The sequence below is a fragment of the Trachurus trachurus genome (genome assembly GCF_905171665.1).
Source record: "Trachurus trachurus genome assembly, chromosome: 7".
In the NCBI taxonomy this organism is placed as follows: domain Eukaryota; kingdom Metazoa; phylum Chordata; class Actinopteri; order Carangiformes; family Carangidae; genus Trachurus; species Trachurus trachurus.
This window is the reverse complement of record NC_139901.1, coordinates 20,217,166-20,240,028: the sequence shown is the minus strand read 5'-3', so window position 1 is coordinate 20,240,028 and position 22,863 is coordinate 20,217,166. Positions and strand designations below refer to the sequence as shown.

The window sequence follows — 22,863 nt, the reverse complement described above, 5'->3', positions numbered from 1 at the left end:
TAAGCTACAAATCCTGCATAGTTTCTAGTCTTTGCTGGAAAAAAGATGGATGCAGATGGAGAGCAGCTCTACAAAGAGCTCTGTCAAAAAGATGAGCTTCCCAAAAGAATTACCAGGAAAAGGCAGGCCTGAACGAGAACATGCATAGGTAATGGACAGTTGGAGAAAATATCCAAAATTACAGTCACAGTTGTTGTTTGGGCTGTTTTTTCCCCTTTTGTGAGTCATTTTAGTAAGCAAATTAGTCCTAATGCCTTCATTGAGATCATACCAGTTTCACCCCATGAGCACCCATGACTTTCATTTTGATATCAAATAAACACCTTTAGTTCTTGCATGGTTGTGACGCTTTTGCAGTGGCAAAATCTGTCCACAGACAGACAATTTAATGCCTGTTCTCAAAATAGCCTGTGTGATAATTCCTGTGACAGCAGATATCTCCAGGACCACATTGACACACATACACACACATACTCAGAGGGTGAAAACAATACCAGCCCCTGTTGCGGCTGGTAATAAAAGCAAAAAGCCATAATATCCTCATAGAATGATCTGCACCTGCAATACTCCTTCCCAGTGCACCTGCCTTTTATCAAGTGCTAATTAAGCCACTTCAGGACCAGACTGTCAACTTTCAACACAAAATATCCCAGAACATAGAGGAAAGATGCCATAACATCTGCTGAATAAAATCATGCTGCCCAGAGGACCAACGGTATCTTTGTAATTCAGTTGACAACCTGCTCTTTAATATAGCATAACCCAGAGACTGACAATTGCATTTGGATAATACAGCTCAAAGTATAATGAGTAGATTACTGTGAATTTGTTAAATCATTTGAGGAAAGGCTCAATGCATTGTCACTCTGTTGACTTTCCAGCCCAAAACAAAAGGGGGACTGTCCTGCAAGTGTTTGGACAAAAAATTAAAACCTTCTATCTTACTTCCAGGACTAAGTTTATACTTCATTAATGGTACTGTTGTCTTATTTTTCTTTCCAGATTTCTGTAGTGTATTTATACTGCCTTATTATTAGTGTACTAGTGCAGCTAAAACTAGAAAGAACACCAGAGGCCTGTTTGTTAGAACATAGTAAACCAGTTGCGTGCTGTCAGGACAACAAGTAGTCAAGTAGACCAGCCAAACCTAAAATTAGACATCAAATACTGAACAATTACTGAACAGTGCTCTGCCTATGAGTCCTTTGAGCCTGGAAATAAATCCAGTTTCCTTGTCCTGAAGTCACCGGGTTTTTGAGTGGATGTTTGGCTAGATGCCTGGAATAATGTGTTTGGTTAACACAAGCTTAAGACCTTTTAATGTTTTTTTCTACATGAAATGCATTAGTAAATAAGTAAATGTATAGGCGTGCATTCAAATGATCTTCATCTGCGAAGATGAGTTGCTGAAAAATGTATAAGTAGCATAAGCTTTTCTACATCAGAGCTTTTTTTTTTCTTTATTACAAAAAACAAAAGCTAATGGATGATCACCTTTAGGTCTGCCTACGTCACCCTACCAGCTCTCTCTTAGGCTATATATGGGATCTCATATTGCCTGTTTGCAATCACATTGAAATTTACTTCCCCCTTGTGGTTGCAGTGGGCTATGGTCTTTGTACCGTGCTGGGGTTTGCCAAGCTGAAGGGGGAGGAGCATGTTTTAAACGTTTGACCCTGTGCGCTGGGGTTAAGGATGTTTAAGAGGTCAATGTGAAATAGTGAGCTACATCTAGGTCTACCTGGCTCTGTTTTCCTATCTGTAAAAGTCACCTCTAGAAATAAATGTTGAATTATTTTCACCTCCTTCACTCATGAACCACCATCACATTCTTCATCCAGTTCAGATGTAGTTCACTCAAGTCTTCATATTACAATGAGAAGAGGTTTTAATTTACTTTGACCTCTCTGCTATGAGATTTCTGCAAAGACATGAATGCTGCACATGAGTCTTAACGTACAATAATAGCTTTCAGCTTGTCCCGTTCGGTCTGATTGCATTGTAATGCTTTTACCATGTTATCTTAACTGAAGGCTGCCAGTGAAAACTGATCAATTATTTTATGCTCCTCTTTTTTGAGGTGGTTTAGAAATGGTGACAGAAATAGCGTATTATGTTGTTTGTGCAGCAAATGTTATGGGAATATGTTTTAAAATGATTATTGACAACATTATTACTCAAAACTCATGCATATCTGTAGTGGCCTCAGAAGCTCAACCAACAATCAAGGGAATAGAAAAGCTAATTTCCACTATGCTCGTTCTTGTTGTTAATTGTTTCATCATCTTTATGTGTTGTTAACATCACACAAGGATAATGAAAATTAACACGACAGCTAGCTGCCTCTTTTCCAGTGATTTTGTGATATTGATTGCAACTCCTGAAAATACACTTAGTAAAATATAACCATACAGGATACAACACCAAGACAAAGCTTCAAACATGCCAAGCATATATTCTCACGTACATAAATAATCACTGGATTTTAATTACTTTGACACCCTGTGTACCTTCTTGTATATGCAGAAATCTCTCTTCACATCCTTATTGGGTTATATTTGTTCAGTAACACTTGATCCTATACGTGTCTGTTGCTGTGATATCCATAGCTTTTTATTGCCAATGGGATGAACTTTGATGAGCATTTACTGTCTGAACCAATGGCATTTTTGCCAGACATTACTCTACTCAATACCAGCCTTTGCCCTGGCTAAGTCTACATCAGGAGTGGAGCAACAGAAAATACAGGAAGAGATAAATAGGACCATTGGGTGCTGTAAAATATGCAGGTATGGCGTAGGTGTTAGGATTGAATAATTGATTAGGATGGGTCAATAGTGATATGTATCATCGTTGTTTGATGAGCTATAGCGCCATGTGAAGATAGCCCTAGAGAAAATCTATAGGTAAGGGTAGACTATTGATCCGCACAAATCCTACAGAAGGTTGCACTGATGACAACTAAATGTGTGTCAGAGAAATGTAGAGAATAATGTTATTCATCAGAATAAATCAATAGGGAATCCTCCTGTGTCTCATTCAGTTTGATCAAATTCTTAATTACTTACCTGGAAGAAGTAAGCCTTGTTCCTGTTGGAGTGAGTCATATAGCTCTGGAGCTTTCCTGTTCTTGAGATTACCTGTTTCTTGGCAGGAAAACTACATTTGCACATCATTTCTCATCAATACACCTGGATGCTTTTTATTGCAAACAAATGGTTAAGCTGTATATTATGGTCCATAGTCATTCAAGTCTATGTTTCAAATTTTTATCAATAATCAAGTCTTCAAAGCATGTAAACTTTTCTTTCGGATTGTGATTTTGTTGATAAGTACAAGGAGCTTTTTCGAGCAGATTGCCTGGATAATACACAACAATTCATTGAGGATCAACAAACACTACTTGAATTAATTGCAACATATTGCTTTTTAAGTGAAGATTCATATCATCTCTTTTGCTTTTTCCAAATCCATACCCAAGGGTCATTACCTACCAAAGGAATGCATGAAAAATATTACAGACAATATGTCCTAGTGGTGGATGTAGGAAGCAAATTCCAGGCAGGGCTTTAGGGGGCCATCTGCTCTTGAGTTCCACCATAATGACCAGCTTATGAAAGCTCTGTCCTAAAATTTGGCTCTATGTATATAGCAGCAGACAATGAACCGTCTGCCATCTGGGAATCACAACAAGTCTGCTCTCCAACGCAAATGCTCGCTGTGTTGGAAATTATCTGAAGAGTTCTTCAAACAGCCATGCAACATACTGGGGAAGGCATGTGCTTTGGACTGATCTGTTGCCTTTGGTCCTCTCATTTGGCATCAAAAAGAAGAAACTGGCTTCACTGTTCCACTTGTCAAGCAATGGCATCACTGAAATATCTGCATGTGTGCATAGTTTACTCATCTGACATCAGACAAGCCCTTACTTTATTCTGCCCCTCGGTTTTCCACACACACTCTCATGGGAAACTTTCAACTCAGTGATGCGTGAACATATTTGTGCAAGGTATTGAAATTTCAGCAGAGCTGCGAAGCCAAGGCGAAATGGGATATCACAGTATTATGCTTTTATACAGTGTTGGTAAGTTAAGACGACAGTGTCATGTGCACAGATATGTTCACAGTTATAAAAATACACAGTTGGAAACATGCACGGAGCTGTGCGCTGGAGTGTGAGGAGATAACCATTATGCAGCTTCAGTTTCTCTCTGGCACACAGAATTAGCTGAGGTTAATGTGTGCACCTTGGCTTAGAAAGAAAGTGGAGAGAATGGTGTGTGAGTGTGTATGGTGGTGGTGTTGGGGTGGGGTGGGGGGGTGGGAGGGTAGCACGGCAGGGTTGACCATTTTCTCCTCTTCTGTAACTTCATTAAAGAAATATAAAATGGCAGGCCATTAGGGCAAACGCATTCACCAGCCTCTTATTGAGAGATGCTTTTAGAACAATCTAATCCACCACAAATTGTATGGCTCACTAACACTCCAGACACACACACACACACACACACACACACACACACACACACACACACACACACACACACTAATCCTCCAAATATGAAGCTGTGTGAGGGCTGCAGTAGGAGGGGATGGGTGGCACTGTGTTTCCACAGTGATAAAGTAGCACCTCAGACATGGCCGTCTGTTCCCCCTGCCCTCTTATTAAACATAAAGAAAGAGAACGAGGGAGCAAGAGACCAACAGAGATTGTGAAACAGACAAATCTAAACTTCACACTCATTTTTCCTTCCTCTGCCTCTCCCCCAACAGCCTCCATGTTCTCGCCTCTCTCCTCTCGATGTGTGCTCCCATCACTCCTCCTCTGTGTGAGTTATTAGGATGAGAGGAAGTCATTCTCTGTGTGTGGTTATTAGTATTGATCTGAGCGTCGTTCAACAGCCGTTTCCTGCTGATTTCCTCTCGTTCGCCCTCCCTCCCTTTCTTGCTTTATATCCTTTAATAGCCCCCCCTCCACCCCAGCCCACCCCACAACCACTCCACCCCACCCATCCATCTTAGCTCTCAAGCTGCACTACAGTGAAGTTTTAACATAGTGCTTTGTCTGCTGTGTCTGACTGATTTACTGGATATTGTGGCCTTAATACTGCTACACACATTCACATACACATCCATGCACGTACAACTAACTGACCACGGAAACAATAAATTTACACTCGAGCTCAGGCCTGAGTATTTTATTGACCAATAAAGGCTACACACACACACACACACACACACACACACACACACACACACACACACACACACACACACACACACACACACACACACACACACACACACACTCCATTCCTGCTGTTTGCAGACACCATGCAGTCACTCACACACACGCACACACATCTATTATTGAAACAATCACTATTTACTGTGGGGCCCTCTGAGTCTCTGCAAGTTATACTCTGCCCTGTTTGCTGGTGCTGAGTCTGTAGTTTGTAGACTTATATTAAACAAAATGACATTTTAAGAACTGACAAATAAAAGGAAATAAATCAGTTAATTGTCTTCCAATTTAGTCAAATGAAACAATGTCCGCTTTCATCAAACTTTGTAACAAACACACATATACGCATATTTACCAAGTCATACACACACAATGTTTGCCAAAGAGCCCAAGGTGTTAAAGTGCACTGGTGCAAAGCTCATGATCAGTGTCTCTTTATTATTAATGGACCATTTAAATAACACAGGTTGAGGCATGTGTATTATTCATGATATTAATATCATTTCACCCCCCCACTGTGTAACCTCCCAACATCATCCTCAAGAGATGCACACACACAGATACACACACACAAACATACAAACAAGTGTATGCATACATTTGAGCCATCAGACACAGATATCATCGATCATAGATTAACAACCAGATTTAAAAATAACACCCGTGTGGCCTGTATGTTTGGCCACAGCATCATCAGCTTACCTCCTTTTGACACGAGTAAACTGCTGACTGTGGCCACATGACAATTTGCTGCAGACAAGAGTCACTAAACTCTATCAATTTCTATCAGCTTCGCCAGTGTTATATTGGAACACCAACCTTAACCTTTCGCCATAACCTTAATCCTGCCACCAATCCGATAGATCATTAGACTTTAGCATATTTATTGCTATTGGCATGTCTGTCCTCTGTGACCATGTCTATTAGTCTTGGCAAATAGAGCAGCCATCAGTAATGAAGACACACTACATAGTCCCTAATGGCTTGTGGAAGGGATGTAAACAAGGTCAAAAGTAAAACCAAAACAGCTCACCGCAATGAGAGGAAAATGAAAGAAAACCAGCATCACGGCCAGGCAATAACTCGGTACACAGCAGCAGTGACAAACAAAGCTATTTGTAAAAAGAAAAGGTGGGCAAGAGGCTTATTCTGGGGGGAAATCATTTTGCCAGGTATGTTGTCTACAGCTCAACTTGGCCTGTCCTCTGTTGTTGAGAGGGCCAGGGAACACACACAGTGTCTCTCACAGGCTCTGTGCCGCACAGGAGGACCAGGAGGACAGTTTCTTTCTTTCTTTTTCTTTTCTTTTCTTTTTTTTTTTTACATCTACAATGTATAAATAGAGGACCGCTTCTGAGGGACAGAAGCAAGGACAGCCACTTTGACACAGTCACAACCAGACATGCGGTACTAATAAACTGGAAATGTTATGGTTTGAAATCCATGTATGTACAGTAATGTGATGTAGAGTTTTTAAATCAATGTATTTGACATAAATAGTGTGTAGAGCTCAGTGAAATGACCCATAGACAGCTGATTCTGATGAAACAGGAGGTAAATAGGGTGGAAGTGTGTAACATCAACACAGATATTGATACTAAAGCTGACAGAAGCAGAAAACTAACAGTTTTAAGCCTGGAAGCCACAGAAATGGTGGGCTCATGGGGTTGAAGGCTAAATCTGATTGGTTAACATGGCTGAACTGATTGAAGGGACATGATAGAACTGAAAGTGGGAAAAAAGAGAGTGTGAGAAAGTGATGGTCTCTTTAATTGAGGTCAGATGCAAATACAAGTGAATAATAACCAGAGACTGAAGACAAGTCAAGTCAAGTCAAATTTTATTTGTATCTCCAAATATCACACGCTTGTGCCCTAAGGGGCTTTACAGTTTTTCATACGACACAGCACAGTGCTATTTGTCAAATATGATCTTCAGATCAAGTCTTACAGAGGCATCACATCACATGGATTTTTAGATTTTTTTTAATTTTTTGTCACTGTGAAATACAAATGTCAACAAAAAAGAGGTGAGGTCATATCGACTATCATATATAAAATCAAATTTTCGTGCATGGAGACTGCTCAAGAAATCTGGTGACCTTTGACTTCTAACAGGCTTGTCTTGTAACTGTTGATGTGTTTGCCTTGACTGAAATATGTGGTCTTTATAAAACTGACACAGATAACTAGCTGTAATATGACCTATGTTGGCATTTTGATTTGTCTGTGTGAGAGTCGGGTATTACACTACATTTGTATGTATATGTATCATACACTGTATATCTTATGTATACTGTATGTATCATATTAAGTCTGTATATGAATTCAGAAACGGGTACAGAAACACAAAAAACGAATTAGTATCAGTGAGAACATCAACATCCAGAGACACAAGCATCCCATTATCAAGATCTAGTTGGCTGCTATATTTAGAAGATGTGAACTGTGACAAATAAAAAAAATAAAAAAACCTGGATATTTCTGCTAGAATTTTTTTTGGGGGCAGTTTCTGAAAAAGGGAATCGTCATGCTCCATGACTGATGATGACAAACGTTTATAGCAGCCTCTTGTGTTCACAGCAGCCAACCAGAGCAAAATGCTGAGTTACATATCTGTCTCTCATTTGTACTTGCTCTCACTCTCACCATCTCTCTCCCCTCTCGGTGAATGATATTCAGTTGCACGTTAATCCGCCCTGGATATTAATTACAGTCTCCATTAACATTTAATAAATACTTCCCAGGTGGGCTTACTGCTGAGTGAACAGAGAGCCTTATCAAATATTAGGCCTTTAATTGGCCTTTCACTCCAATGAATGGCTTTTTAATTAGCGTGCAGTTATCATTCCTCCACCAACCACAGGGCCAGGCTGATTAGCACGCGCAGATGTGCCAGTTTTGCTGAGTGAGGGCATCTTAATGACCTGAGGTAGGCCACTCAATACATACTCCCTTCCTGTGGCCAAGGGAGGGATAGTGCAATCGGTGGGTTGCAGGCCACAGCCAGACACTAACTGATTGTCTGGTTATAGCATGGAGATCTATGGGGACGGAGAGCTTACAGTTTTTTAATAAGACAGAGATATGTGTAGATGCCACAGCTAATACAAGTGTATACACCCACGAGGCATTTCTTTAAATCAGTAAAATCAATCTTAACATGTCTCTGCATGTGCATTAAAACAGTTATAGAACACTTTTGTTCATATCAGAATGTCACTTCTGAACATTTTGTCATTGTATTGTTGTAAAAAAACAAAACAAAAAACAAAAACAAATGGACACTCGCTATGATTACTACTATCTGGTCTACCTGACCTACATGTATCTGCAGATGTGAGGGAGAACCAACAAACCCAAAAAGACTCAGGATTTTGAAACAGCAAATCAAATCCCTCCACAGTTGTGTTTTCCCTTCATTTAATTTCACATTAATCCTTCAAGTATAGATGTATTCAAGAGTTTCTTTCCATTAAATAGGTGCCAGCATTTTAAGATGAGATTAAATTTAAACTATTTACAACCAACTTAATAAACTTCATTGGGTATTTTAGGAGTTTTTCAGATATACCGATATAACATTTCTGAGACAAACACCTTATCATAAAATACTTGGAATCAGCAAACTGCTTTAAAAATATCTGCATCAGCAGCAACTGGCAAAAATCAATACGGCTCAAACACCAAAGTGAGAATGTTTAAAATAAATATGCAGACAAAGATAAATCGAACAATCCTGCTTTTTAAAACATTTTTTTTATTAACAATCACATATTCACCATGATTATTTACCTGCTTCATCCTTTTTCCAAGGCTTGAGCAACAGTTTTTCGCAATTGAATTGGTAGGAAGACTTCCTCCCGCTGGGGCTGTGAGGTGTGATGCAACACTCAAATATGAATCACTGCCATATCCGGACTACCACCAATTATTATAAACACATTCAGCAAGGCGCAAACACACATACTATATTCACCAATGTGGGGAGGGAACACAGCAGGAGAGAGTGACGGCTGTCATGAACATTTAAAATCACACAGACATCGACACCACATCTACGCTTTGGATTTAACACTTTCACACATACAAGTCAGAAGTCTCTCTCCTGTCTCCAAGTGCTTTAATTAGTAAATGTAGATGATCTTGAAAAGCATAAGGAAGAAACACACCCAGTTTATATCGAATTATGTTTCTAAATCCAGTAAGAAATTACTGCTTCCACATTAAATTGGATTATTAACAGCAGCTGTTGTATGCAGATGACGATGGCGGCCAAGACAACAAAGGAGCTTGACAGAGTAAAAGACAATTTGCTCATGTAACTTTTAAGAAGCAGCATTGTTTCCTTGTACTGATCAGATCACTGCAGTTCATGAGATTCTTCAATTGATAATGAACACCAAGTGTAACTGAAGCCTTGAGGACTTCACTACTTCACTTCACAGCACAAGAGGAAATAGCTGAAAGTGATACAAAGGGATGGTTTAGTAATAATTCCTCTCTACCATCTCAATGACCTACTCGGTCTCTAAAAGCCTTTTGTTAGCACTCCAACATAAAATGTACAAGCAAACCCACTTCTTCGACATTTTCACTCAAAAGTATTCAAATTACTAATGCAGTGCAAATGCATGTCAAACACACAGAGAAAAAAATATTAAAATACTTTCATGCTCGCACTTTTAAAAAAAATATATATACCAGAGAGTGTAAGGAGATAACTCAACCTCCAAACCCTGAGTATGTGGTCGTATTTCCAATACTACTGAGACTTGAATAGAGGTGCTTTGCAAACCTCTCACTGCAAATCTATTTCTAAGTCTGTCAAATATAAGCAATGTGCCCTTATCGTGCCCTCGCCAAAACGACCTCCCAAATATGGGCATATTTTGCTCATGATGCAGTTCACACTATGCAACAGATTTATTTACAGATTCATCTTGCGTGTGTGATGCTCGTAGCAGCGAACCTGTTAGGGAGCCAAAGAGAAAGATTTGAAGGGAGAAATCGCAGCACTAGACTTCATCAGGAACAGAACAGTCGGCAGTAGGGAGGCATTCTGGACACTTTTCCCTGCGAGCTTTAAACTGGTCCAGTGTCGTCATCATTGTGCATGTTGCCGTAAATCCACAAGGACCCTAAATGCATTAGCAGATGTTCAGTCAGTATCACAGTGGGTGACAGTGGTTAAAATGGTCAGGTGGGATGCCCCCAGAAAGCTTTAGAGTTTCAAAGTCAGATTTCAGAAACTCCAGAGTGACTCCGGCTCTCACACAGAGGACACTAAGTTTAGGACAGACCACACCAAACCCCAAAGCCAACAGAGTGTGGGCCCATTTTGCCGCCGGGTTTCTTTTCAGGAACTCAGAAAAGCTGTTTTTGTCCTTTTTTTGCCAGAGGGGACCTTGTGTCATCTCATGTCCAAAAACAGAGACACTATTGGGTCGAAGAAGGTCTGAGCTTGATGGCTAAAATCATACAAGAGGCATGCTCGTGGTTAATTGAGGAGCTGAGTGATGCAGCCAGCTGAAAGCATTTAAGTGGTACTTTAGAATGATAAGAGCTCCCTCTAGGGGTCCAGGCACACTGCAGTTGACAAAATCTCTTTCTCTCTCCTCCTTCAGTCACTTTGATTCTGTTATAATGATGCAGATTTCCCCTGGTCCAGGAATTTGGTTTGATGAATCCTGTAAACAGCGTCTGGACACAGCAACGACCGACGGCTCCATTGCATTAGAGCAAGTGAGAAATACTGATATCAGCTGACACCTGCCTCTCCCCAGGTCCAGTGACTTCAACCATGATGATCTCATGCAATAAGAGCATCCTTTTGTGCACTGACCCTTTTTGCTCATTTGAACTCTTCAACTCTGTCCTCCTCCCATTTTTTTCTTTTAAATCACCCTTTTGACCTCCTACTAAAAACACTCCCTTTGTCTCAGTCCAGCTTACCTCGCACCCACCAAAACACACACACACACACACGTTGCACTCATCCATTTTCTCCTGCAGCTCCTCCTCCGTGGCTTTAATGTAGTCTGAGAATGTGTCTGCTCTGTCAGCCAGACTCACTGTCTTTTCCCTTCATTAGACTTAAAGGAAGGAAGATGCCTTTGTGTTTGCCATTTTTCAGTATCCACTCCGTGTAAGGGTGCTGGGGAGCGCACACACACACACACACACACACACACACACACACACACACACACACACACACACACACACACACACACACACACACACACATATATAAATTATTTACACTTCTATCAGCATTAATGGAGCCATAAATTACAGTACAGGCTCAACCTGTAAGCCCTCTGCAAACTGTCTTCTTCCCTTAATGAACAACAGCTTCATATATATTTGATCTGAGAGAATGTATACGACAGACTGAATGATAATGGATAGTCATCCTGCCGTTATACCATATTAAACCCTTCTTTGCTCTAAAAGTAAGGATTATAATATCTCAGACGGTATTACTTAGGAGCCCTGAGCTGAGCCATACTGAAATCTCTTTTTCTACTAGTGTACTTTTTTCTACTTCGCTCTTATTCTTCTGTCATAATGCTAAATCGAGCCCCACTTTTGCAGAAACCCGAAGCTTCCCACCTGCAGTATGTGTTCACTCTACTGTGAATAAGTTCTTCCCTTTGCCCTCTCTTTCACTCCCTTCCCAATGTCTGTCTCATCTCTGTCTTCTTCCCTCTCTCTGTTCGGCTGCCCTGCTCCTGTGCTCTTCCCTCCCTTGCTCTGGTCTTTCATTTATAATGCATGTTAAACAAACAGACATGTCAGAGTCACTCAAATGTATGGGCGTCCCCTCGCTGCTGCTCCATCCACCCCGAGTAGGGAGGGTAGGGTGGGTCACGTCTCGAAGGCCCCCCGTGTGCAGCCCGGGCCCCGCTGAACTACAGCCCTCTGCATCAAACACAGCCTGTGCATTCTACAGGGGGAAATCAATGTTGGTCCAGCACCTCAGTCTATTTATACAACGTTGTATTATCGCATAAAATCATGCTAGTTCATAGAGTGGATCTTTTTTTCTTTTTTTATATCTGATCTTGAGTCTAAATTTGAAAGAAATGTGACGAAGCAGAGGTGAATGAAGCTATTTGTAAAGGCATGTTCAAAAGAGAAGAAGGCGCCCTCATCAAGGCTGTTACTTCAAAAGGAGTTCTGTTTATGTTGTTTTCACATAAAAGTCCTTACTCATGTATTGTCAACATGCAAGGGAAGCAATTTTTGATCCATACAAATGTAGACCCATCTCCATTTTGTTTCTTGTGGCTCAGAGTGCTAAATACTGTCAGAAAGAGCAATTTCCTTTTGTCTGTTACTTTACATGTAAATCTAATTTCTTTGTTAAGGCGTGGAGGGGATAAGCTGCTGCTTTGGCTCACTCTTGAATTGTGTACGTGCATAAATAAACACACAGACACACACACACACCGTCATCTGCAAAATCCCAATTTTCCAGGTGCAGAGGTCTGTAGAATGGAGCTAGAACCACTCATAAGGAAACTGCATTATTCTCCATCAGCGCTGTGCGGCATCTGAGCTATTATACCATCCACCACTAGCATGCACATACAAATGGAGTTTACCACTTGACAGGGAGCGCGATGGGGCCTGAACAGCACAAGGGTATGAGTGGGATCGTGCTCGATCGCCAGCAAAGTAAGTTCATTTTCATTTTCCATACAGACCATGCTCCACTTGTGTTACAGTGATATAATGCAGAATGACTAAGTGCACACTTCACAGGCACATTATACAGCATTTGCAGTTGGAAGCTCCCAGAGTGTCAACATGTTTGTAATTTCCTTAGATCAGATGACTGCTTTTCAGCTTTGCGAAAGTCTTCAGGATGTATCTTCTCCAGATCAAACTGAATATAATGCAAATTTATAGCATAATAAAGTCGTTAGATGTACATAAAAGTAGATGAATTGTGCATTCCTCTCTTACACAGCAGTCTCACCTGGGTAGTAAGAATAAATAATAAGAGTAAATGATGGTTCTCTCCACTCTTTCCACCCACTGTAGGCTGAGAGAAAACTGGATTTATTCAGTCACCTAATACACACAGTGACTCAGAGTGTATACTGTGTGTGGATGAAATGAGCTTGAGAGGCTTTTCCTCTCTCACAAAGCAAATATCTGTCCAGGAATAAGATATTGATTTGTCATTTCCCAGAGCTGAAGCTGAGTAAACAGGCTAAGCAGACATGTGATTGGTGGTTGTTGATAATTGTTGTCCGGTAACAGTCGGAGGCATTTCCTCTGAAAATGACACTAAACGCATGCTGAACTGTAAATCATTCATGTTGCCTTGCAGGTACCTTTCAAAGCACAAACGTCTGATAAACACCGTGAGTCTTTTCTGCACAAACAAAACAAATCAAATATTTATTTCCATGTTTACAGCACTCTGCTTCCCCAGTATGAACAACAACACATCTCTCCACTGTCAACATGAATGTTGGAGCTGCTTGTTTTAGAGGAAGCTCGCTCTGGGCGGAGAAGTCATTTAGATTATAGTTTAACAATCCAAATGAATAACCATGGTAGTGACACACTTGTCTCAAAAACAAAAACTTGTCTTTTCTTCATTTGTTTATTTGGCATAAACCAAGATTCCATTAGAACAAGGACAATGGGACTCATTTATCGCCTGGATTGTGCCACCTCAATGTGCCACAGAAGTGAACTAAAAATGCTGCGTTATACTTCAAGTAGGTTTTTTGTGCCATTTTTGCATGTGCACAAAATGAAACTAATGAAATTCCTGCAAACATGCAAGAAAGCTATAGGGATATGGAAACCTGTCTTTTTCATTTGGCATCATGACCCTACTCATCCATCTGATCCATCCTGATATACAGATATGTCCAGACATCCAGAACATATTTTGTCTGATTATTCTGATCATGTAGCTGGTGGTCCTGAACGTTTTGCCTCCGTCATGAAAAGACTTCCTCTCTCAGCTTGAATGAAAGGTTGCCCACCATCCCTGGGATGGTGGGGATCATAGATGTAGCAGAATGAGGCAGATGTCAGTCTAATTACCATAACTCTGCAGGTAAGTTTGAATGTGAAATTATGAATTTCTACAGTGTAAACGTGATTTTGAGTTTGCACGAGAAACTAATCTGAAAGCTGTGGTCTCTAATATATTTTATGTTTAGCAGCAAAAGTTGACCTGTTTTATGTTGACTACATGAAGAGTATAAGAACCAGTGAATGTGTTTGTTTTGTGTGTGTATGCTGTATCATTGTATTATCTTCAATTTCCATTATGTATGATTCATACTTTATTATACTTTATTATTATGATAAAATGTGTATATTTCAGACTTATACTACAACATTATATATTTGATACTAAAATGAATTTTGTGTTTTTATCGTATTGTAAATAGATTTAACATCCTCTCTCCTAGGTGTTTAATTTCTTATTTTGTGTTTTATTTATTTCACCGCACTTTATATGGGCTAATGTATTCCCTTTTAACCCTGCTGCTGTAATTTGAATCTACACTCAGGGGACATTAAGTGTCATCTTATTTCATCTTTATTCAGATTAAACAATGTTTTTTTTATTATGATTTATTCTTAAAGAAAAGATCTCTGAACACTTCCTTCATCACAGACTGCAATGTGTATTCAATCCCACCAGATGTCACCAAGTCTTGATTTGGGAGTTAAAATCTGCAGTTAAATCATCCGGCCACTAGATGGCAGTACACCAATAAGCACCAGTACAAAAAAAAAAAGTTTCAGTGGGTTCCTCTGACAAAAACAGAGAAGAAAACGAAGCGGGAGCGAAGAAGCAGGAACAAACCCGATATGTGAGAACACAGGAAATGTTTTCTCTTTGTCTGCTCAAAGCTGTTTTGGTTTAATCGTATTTTTTCTGTGATATCAGCTGTTACAATAAATTGAAAAAGAGTCTTGTGAGAACACGCCGTGAGAGGGAGTGTGTAGTGTGCAGGAAATCAGGAAGTGTAGACATAAACAAACTCAGCATGGGGCTGTGGTCAGGCTGACGTGGGTTTCAGTTGTACCTGTGTAACGAAGCACATACAGTACTGTTGTTAAAGGACGCTGGGTTTAGATAATGATAATAATAGTCTGTCACTATACAAAGAACAAACTTATAGTCAGAAACAGGTACATTGTATCTTCCAGATCAACCTCTCAGGCACTAAAGCAGCTCTCAGTTTGTACTTTCATGATAAGCCCACACACCCAGAAACCAAACGGTGCGCTGGAAGTGAAATTAACAAGCTGATTAGTAGATTTGCTTATTTGATTGACAGAAAATCGATTGGTAACACAGTTTGTCATTTTCGTCACCATCTATCAATGAAAACAAAATGAACATGTATCTTCAGGGCATAATCATGAGCATTTTTCCTGATCTTTTCTGGCATGTAGGCCTATAGGCTACACTAAGCAACCAATCCATTATTTAGGAAAGTGACTGTCAAATGTATTGATTGTAAAAGATGATTATTGGTTACAGCCTCACTATGATGCATTACTATGAAGGCTGTGTGTGAATGACCTGACAGAGAAATTAAAACAACACTATGCTGCAACAATAAAGGTATTTGTCCTGCCTGACCAGGACTTCAAGCTTTAGGGCACATCATACCTAATTAATATTCTCTTTAAGTGGTGAAAAATCATGACAAATATGAAATTAATCTAATCATGTTAAACAAAAATGATATGCACTAAACCTGTTGTGGGGCCCTGGACAATTGTCAGCATTGCTTGGTTTGTAATTCCCTTGTCATTATATTTTAACAGATAATAAGTCATTTATTTAACCACTGCACATGCTTCATGACCAACTCACTGGTTGCAGATTTCACAAGCGATCAGAAATAAATTTGAGAATATCATTGTACCTTTATAGCTTTATTAGCTTAGTTACAAAAAATATGTGTACATCTATGTGTGTCTGAATAGGAAATGACTGACTCTAGGACTAAAGAGTGTTTAGTATTAAGTTTTGCCATCATTTTAGATTGGATAAAGAAAATGTATCATCATCACTATATTTTTTTTTCTCAGGAGCTGATTTAAGTGACATTCAGTCATGGCTGAGGAACCAGCAGCAGAAATCCAGCTACTCCGGAGCCAGAAGGCCAGACTAATAGAAATACTTAGTGGTGATCCTGACTTTGTGCTGCAGCACGCAGACTCTCGCTGTCTGCTGTCACCTCACGGCTACCAGCAGGTGAAATCATGCCGTATTCCTACTGAGAAGGTGACTGAGCTGCTAGATCACATCCTCCAGAGAGGGCCTGAAGCAGCACGAGGATTACTGGAGCTCCTGAAGGACCAGGCTCTACTAGAAACCTTTCCACTGCTTGATTTTATAAAGGATCTGCAAATCAGCACGCTATCATCAGGTGGGTCAATATCCGCTCAATATTTTCAGCTATCTGTGAGATGCTGTTAGATTTATATCTTAAATATAAATGTTTTCTTTACACAAGAACAAGAACAAACAAGAAGAAGAAGAAAACGAAAGAAGAGAAAAGCTCCTGAATTGCAAGAGACCATTCCTGGCAAACAGATCTGCAACAACAGTGAGTCACGCTCCACTCAAAGCTTTTCCCCTCAAAATACTGTAAGATCATCACCTGCTTTATCTGCTTGTCTCATTTTACAGGCCCTTGTTTAGTGACGGAGAAGCAGTTAATGACCGTGGCCCGTGCCATTGGCAAATGTTGGCGGGAGATTGGCAGAGTGGCTCTGGAGATCCCGTCTGTGAAGCTGGAGCAGATTGAGGAGGACCACTCCAGCCATGTGGAGCGAGTATTTGCCATGCTACGCTACTGGAGGACGTGCCAGAGGGAAAAAGCCACAGCAGCTAAGTTGCACTCCCTGCTCAGTCAGGAGGACTGTGCGCTGCCACCTGAAAGTGTTGACCACTTGTTGAAGAGTGACTGAGGCCTTCACCCCCTGGGACTGAAATACTTTCAAAGGAGGATGTTGCAACTGGATATGAGTGTATTTCTCATTATAAATACTTTTAATTCATATTAGAAAAAGACCATTTTAATGGGACCAGTTCAGAGACATTGACGTACCACTGGACAAGAGGACTCTCATTCAAAGATGATCGTCTGCTTTTTATTACAGTGTAGAAAAAAAACTTTTTGTTAGTTGGAATTTCTTTAAAAGGGCTGTTTCTATTTTCTCTTGTGACTGTAATACTGATTTTTATATTTTCCCTCCAGTCAAGGCAGTTAGGACAACTAACTAACAGTGCTCATTTTATTTTAATGTACTACAACAGAATATCTAAAGAGGAGGAATAAATCATATTTCTGTCCTGTATTTTGATGGATGTTCTTTAAGATCTTGGGGATAAGGGCTAAAAGAATCAAGGCTCTAGCTATGATATAAAATATATTATTTACATTATTTGCAAAAATGGCTCACTCGCCTGGTAGCCTATGTCTGGCATGAAAACAGTGTGTGTTTGCAGTAAAGCAGAGATTAGAATTTACTGGAGATTTCCTGATAGTAGTGATCATACCTCTTTATATACAGTCTATGGATCATACACGGCAACAGAGGCATCATCTTGATGTAAATAAACGATCTTTGGCGGTGGATGTTGACCGCTCATAGCTTTCCCATTGGATCTTAGCCCGTCATGTGACGGCACACTGGTCTCCTGTTGGACACCCGATATTACACTTGACTGCTCGGCTTCTGGGTAAGCTCATGGATGCATTTTAATAGATCCATGGGTAAACCACAGAGACACCGGTGGGCTCGATTTAAAGGTTGAAGTGTCCCGGTTTCATTAAAAAAAGAAGAAGAAGAATTATCGTAATAGGCTACGTCTCTGTCGTATTCCGTTCCGGAAATAGACGCAAAACAGTACGACAATACAATACCCCTCCGACCTCAGAGGGTTAATCAGAGAACAACGCTCCCATAAAGCAGAAACTCATAAAAGATAAGTTACTTGCTGTGTTTTCCCACATAACATTAATTAACTTAGTCTGGTGCAAAGGTAGACTCCCTCACGCTCCTGTCACATTAGTTGATATGGCAAACTCATGTGAGTAGGCTACATTGTGCTGTTGTATTTTTCTGTTTTTTTTTTGTAGCTCTTAACTTTTGGAAGTGATGGTTCATGTTTTTTGTTGTAACTACAGCAGATAAGATGACGAAGGAAGCAGCTGGTTTTACTGACCTGAGTGAACCTCTTATCGACCACACAGAGGGCCAACTCTTCTTGAATGAAACCTTCAAAGTTATTCTGGAGCAGGTGCTCTGCAAGGGCACAGACATCAAAGAGAAGGTAAAGCCCCAAATCCCAATTGTGTCAAATTACAGTGATGATTCTGAATAAAACTCATTATCCACTTTTTCTTCCTGCAGGTTTGTGAGTGGAAGGAGCCTGAGGAGCTGGCTCTGCTGCTGGATCTGGAGCTGAGGCCAACAGGGGAGCCACAGCACAAGCTCCTAGAAAGAGTTAAAGATGTCGCCAAGTACAGCATCAAGACAAGTAAGACTGCTGAGACAGCTGTACCAGTTGAATAGATTGACCTTATTCACTCGTGATGAGACTTTTCTCTTTTTTTTTCCTCGATCATTTCAGGTCACCCACGTTTTTTTAATCAGCAGTTTGGGGGGGTAGACTACCACGCCTTGTCTGGACGAATGCTAACTGAGGCTCTCAACACTAACCTGTAAGAATCAGCAAGAGATAGCGCATTACACATCAAGTGATATATGTAGATAAGGTTTTGTGACGGTTTTAGGTGGTAGTAGTGGATCTTCCATTAGTAAAAGTAAAGTGTAAAAATATCAAAAAATCTGCATTAAAAATTTTAATAAGTGAAAATACACAATACTGGACCTAAATGGTTTGCACTGCAGGTGTTTACTCGGCGCTCTGGTCATTATAGTGTGTATTTTACCTGCAGTTTCACCTACGAGGTGGCCCCTGTGTTCGTGCTGATGGAGACTGAGGTTCTGAGGGGCCTGCGTCAGATGGTGGGCTGGACCGAAGGTGATGGTATTTTCTGCCCTGGAGGGTCTACTTCCAACATATACGCCATGAACCTTGCACGCTACCGACTCTTCCCAGAGGTCAAAAGCCAGGGGCTGTGGGGTCTCCCACGACTGACCATTTTTACATCACCAGAGGTCAGGAACAGCTGTTCAACACTGTACATCTGAGGGATTGAGGTCCTAGATGGAGAATGAAACTTCAGTGTTTGTGTATAAATATGATTAAAAGAAGCATCGCTTATGTTTTCAGAGCCATTACTCTGTGAAGAAAGGGGCTGCACTTCTGGGAATTGGGACGGACAACGTCATTTTGGTGAAAGTGGATGATAGGTAATTAACTGTTTTTGTATGAGCCATTTTGGAGCCAAAGGTTTCCTGGTACATATCCTCAAATGAGAGGCCTTTCCCATTTTTCATGTTATATCATTGTAATAACATGGTAATGTAACATAACTGTGGACCATGGGTCTATGTTAGGATATTATTCCACTATTTTCTGACCTTTTACAGATTAAACAATTAACTCCCACCAGCCAGTTGTCGGTCGGTTCTCAGGATCCTGCCACAGTGATGCCTGACCGATTTTTCTTTCCTTTTTCTCTGTGCTCTCTCATGTGCTGCAGGGGGCGTATGAGACCAGATGACCTGGATGAACAGATAAAGCTGGCAAAATCTCAGGTGAGTAAGTATCAGGTATGACCTGTCATGGTTCACTAACCAACCGTAAAACATTTTGTTCATCCTGCAAGTCACAAATCACAGAGTGCAAGATGACAGTACTGACTTTCAGTGTGTTTCTACCAGGGTTCAGTGCCATTCCTGGTAAGCTGCACATCAGGGACCACAGTTCAGGGTGCCTTTGACCCATTGGACCGCATAGCTGACGTCTGTGAGAAACACGAGCTCTGGATGCACGTAGATGTGAGTCCTCTAGTGAAAGAAATTGCAATGACACTGTCTTGCATTAGCTTGTGTTACATTCATTAAAATGTGAGTTCATGTAGAAGTATGTATTTGTTTCAGGCTGCCTGGGGAGGGAGTGTGCTCTTCTCCAAGCAGCACCGACATCTGATGAAAGGAGTTGACAGGTATTAAATGTACAGGCCAGGCAGTAAGACATGGTCAGGCGATATTTGATTTATTGATTATCATGTGTGTGTTTCTTTGTGTCTGTGTAACAAGAGCAAATTCAGTTGCCTGGAATCCACACAAGATGCTGGTGGCTGGCCTGCAGTGCTCTACCTTACTGCTTAAGGATACCACGGTTCGATTTCACACTTTGAGGACAATTCATACCTGATACACATCTTGACCTTTTTCAATGGTTTTGCACTTCAAAATTGTGACAGTCATTTATCTTCTTTTCCTTAGAATTTGCTGAAGCAGTGCCACAGCGCCAACGCCACCTACCTCTTCCAGCAAGACAAATTCTATGACATCAATCTGGACGTTGGGGATAAGTCTGTGCAGTGCAGCCGCAAGGTGGACTGTCTGAAGTTGTGGTTGATGTGGAAGGCTGTTGGCTCTAATGGCTTTGAACAACGTGTAGACAAAGCCTTTAACCATGTCAGGTAAGCAAGCTGCAGCTGTAGCTCAATGCACACCTGAAATAATTAATGAATTAGAAATGATCTCATTTTGAAAAGATGACATCTAAAAGCACTACTATTTCACTTAACTCACATCTTATCACTAAACTGTAGCTGTTCATTCATCTACATTATAGAACAGAATAGAAGGAATATTTAGGATTGTGCAGCAGGTTATGAAACTGAAATCCTCACTCACATAATCTTCTCCTGCCTGCCTGCCATCACCATCTCAATTTTATTGAAAAAATAACACAAATGACATCGGCATCATCAACATTTTATATAAAGGCGTATACTGTAAAAACTTGCCCCTACAGGTATTTGGTTGAACAGATGAAGAAAAGACAGGGGTTCCACCTTTTGGATGAGGTAAGTAAATATCTTAATGATACTAAAAAAGGTACGTTGTTGTTTTTTCTTTGCAAAATTGTCTAACACATGTCTGTTTCTGTCTCCATTGGCAGCCAGAGTTTGTGAATGTGTGCTTCTGGTACATACCACCCAGTCTGAGAGGGAAGGAAGGAAATGCAGATTATCAGGAGAGGCTGGCAAAAGTAAGTGTCTGTATTACAGTGCAAGTTACAAGTGCGCACATAAAGACTATAGTCACATAAGAGTTTATGATTTTTAATTTCCTTGTGGATGCTTGTAGTCTCCATGTTTTTTGTCTATAACTCTTTGTGTGTGTTTTTTTATCTTCCTTATTTGATTCAAAGGTTGCTCCAGTCATCAAGGAACGCATGATGAAACAAGGCACAATGATGGTTGGCTACCAACCTCTGGGAAACAGGGTCAACTTTTTCCGTGTCATTGTGTTCTCTCCTCTTGTTTCCCAGAGAGACATGGACTTCTTTCTCAATGAAATTGAAAGACTGGGAACTGATCTGTGATCAAAATTACAACTCAGCTGCCCATTCATAATCTGAGGCTGCATCCAAATGTCACAAATGATGAGAAATTAAGAAGTTATCATGTTTGACAGATGTGATTAAACATGTGCTCTGAAATTAGTTTTTCCAGACTTAGAACTTTTCATCCTCAGATCAAGAAACAAGTAGTTTATAACAATGATTTTCAGCTAAAAGGGGACTTACAATAATCATATCAAGAAATCTGTTTTGTTATACAATATTATATAAGACGTCCTAGATGTGACCTTTTGCACTTGTATTTTGACTTTTTGCCCTCAGGGCGGCATTATAGAGTAAGTAACTAGTAGTGATGATGATGATGATGTTTCTGTAAATTCCAGAAAAACCCAACACTCTGCCCTGTTATTTTCTCATACTTTTTTACTTAATGTATGTATTTGAATAATGTTCCTTTAAACTAACCTAACCTGTTTTTAATACAAGTTCTCACGTAAAAATGTTGAAACATGAGTAGTTTATGACTCTCCTCTTGTTGTGATCAGATCTGCTGAGGGAAATAAATCACCAATTGCATTATAAAAGTGTAATAATTCAGTCTGACTTATTGCTCAACATTGTTAAGACCTGTCAGTCAGTTTGAGCGTGATAGCCAAGTCATGCAATCTGTGGATTGTGCCTTCAGCTATGCAAAGCTTTTTTTTTTTTATCTTTTCTTTTTATGGTATGTCCATGTTGCAGCAGAATGTACTACGCACTCATTGGCTGGAAACTGATTGACCACAATTTTGCAAATAAAACATTTTCTTTTATAATGAAATACAGTGGTACAGTACAAGGGCCAAAATATTTTTAATAATGTATGATATAAATAAATGTGTTGATGAAAAAAGGACTGAAAAGCGCTGCAGTTTTAGATGCATGAGTTCATCTTTTAAATTTAGGAGGTCATGCACTGTCGAGTCACTTGATCCATATCAAGAAAAATAAAAATCTGGTATTTTAGGGATTAATCTGGTTCGTGTTCACGCTGACTTTTACATTCTGCATGAAACAGATCATGAGCCACATTAAGTAGCCTACAATGGATCTTA

At 40.1% G+C, this 22,863-nt stretch overlaps 2 protein-coding genes across 3 annotated transcripts; both read left to right on the top strand.

Moving 5' to 3' along the window:
- The first annotated feature begins 15,028 nt into the window (after positions 1-15,028).
- LOC310988266 (uncharacterized protein) lies at positions 15,029-17,583 on the top strand. The gene is made up of 4 exons (XM_083974798.1): positions 15,029-15,104; positions 16,339-16,679; positions 16,767-16,859; positions 16,943-17,583. The coding sequence occupies exons 2-4, from the start codon at positions 16,364-16,366 to the stop codon at positions 17,221-17,223; spliced, it is 690 nt and encodes a 229-aa protein (XP_083830924.1). The 5' UTR covers positions 15,029-15,104; positions 16,339-16,363; the 3' UTR covers positions 17,224-17,583.
- Positions 17,584-18,181: 598 nt separating this feature from the next.
- On the top strand, positions 18,182-22,280 carry csad (cysteine sulfinic acid decarboxylase). 2 transcript variants are annotated; one of them, XM_083974797.1, is made up of 14 exons: positions 18,182-18,349; positions 18,447-18,592; positions 18,673-18,799; positions 18,893-18,983; positions 19,221-19,443; positions 19,559-19,638; positions 19,932-19,986; positions 20,113-20,229; positions 20,332-20,396; positions 20,491-20,572; positions 20,680-20,879; positions 21,218-21,269; positions 21,365-21,454; positions 21,617-22,280. In XM_083974797.1, exons 1-14 carry the CDS (start codon positions 18,337-18,339, stop codon positions 21,788-21,790), a joined length of 1,515 nt encoding a protein of 504 aa, XP_083830923.1. In that variant the 5' UTR covers positions 18,182-18,336; the 3' UTR covers positions 21,791-22,280. The 2 variants fall into 2 exon arrangements, with proteins under 2 accessions (XP_083830923.1, XP_083830922.1); XM_083974796.1 differs by having other exon boundaries at positions 18,182-18,592.
- Positions 22,281-22,863: the final 583 nt, after the last annotated feature.

Bases quoted from the DNA above. Each gene is read 5' to 3' on its own strand.
- LOC310988266 (XM_083974798.1), top strand. From the start codon at position 16,364: ATGGCTGAGGAACCAGCAGCAGAAATCCAGCTACTCCGGAGCCAGAAG. The intron at 16,680-16,766 runs GTGGGTCAATAT...TCTTTACACAAG, and splicing joins AATCAGCACGCTATCATCAG to AACAAGAACAAACAAGAAGA. The intron at 16,860-16,942 runs GTGAGTCACGCT...CTCATTTTACAG, and splicing joins CAAACAGATCTGCAACAACA to GCCCTTGTTTAGTGACGGAG.
- csad (XM_083974796.1), top strand. From the start codon at position 18,425: ATGTTTTTTGTTGTAACTACAGCAGATAAGATGACGAAGGAAGCAGCT. The intron at 20,573-20,679 runs GTTCGATTTCAC...TCTTTTCCTTAG, and splicing joins TACTGCTTAAGGATACCACG to AATTTGCTGAAGCAGTGCCA. The intron at 21,455-21,616 runs GTAAGTGTCTGT...TTTGATTCAAAG, and splicing joins ATCAGGAGAGGCTGGCAAAA to GTTGCTCCAGTCATCAAGGA.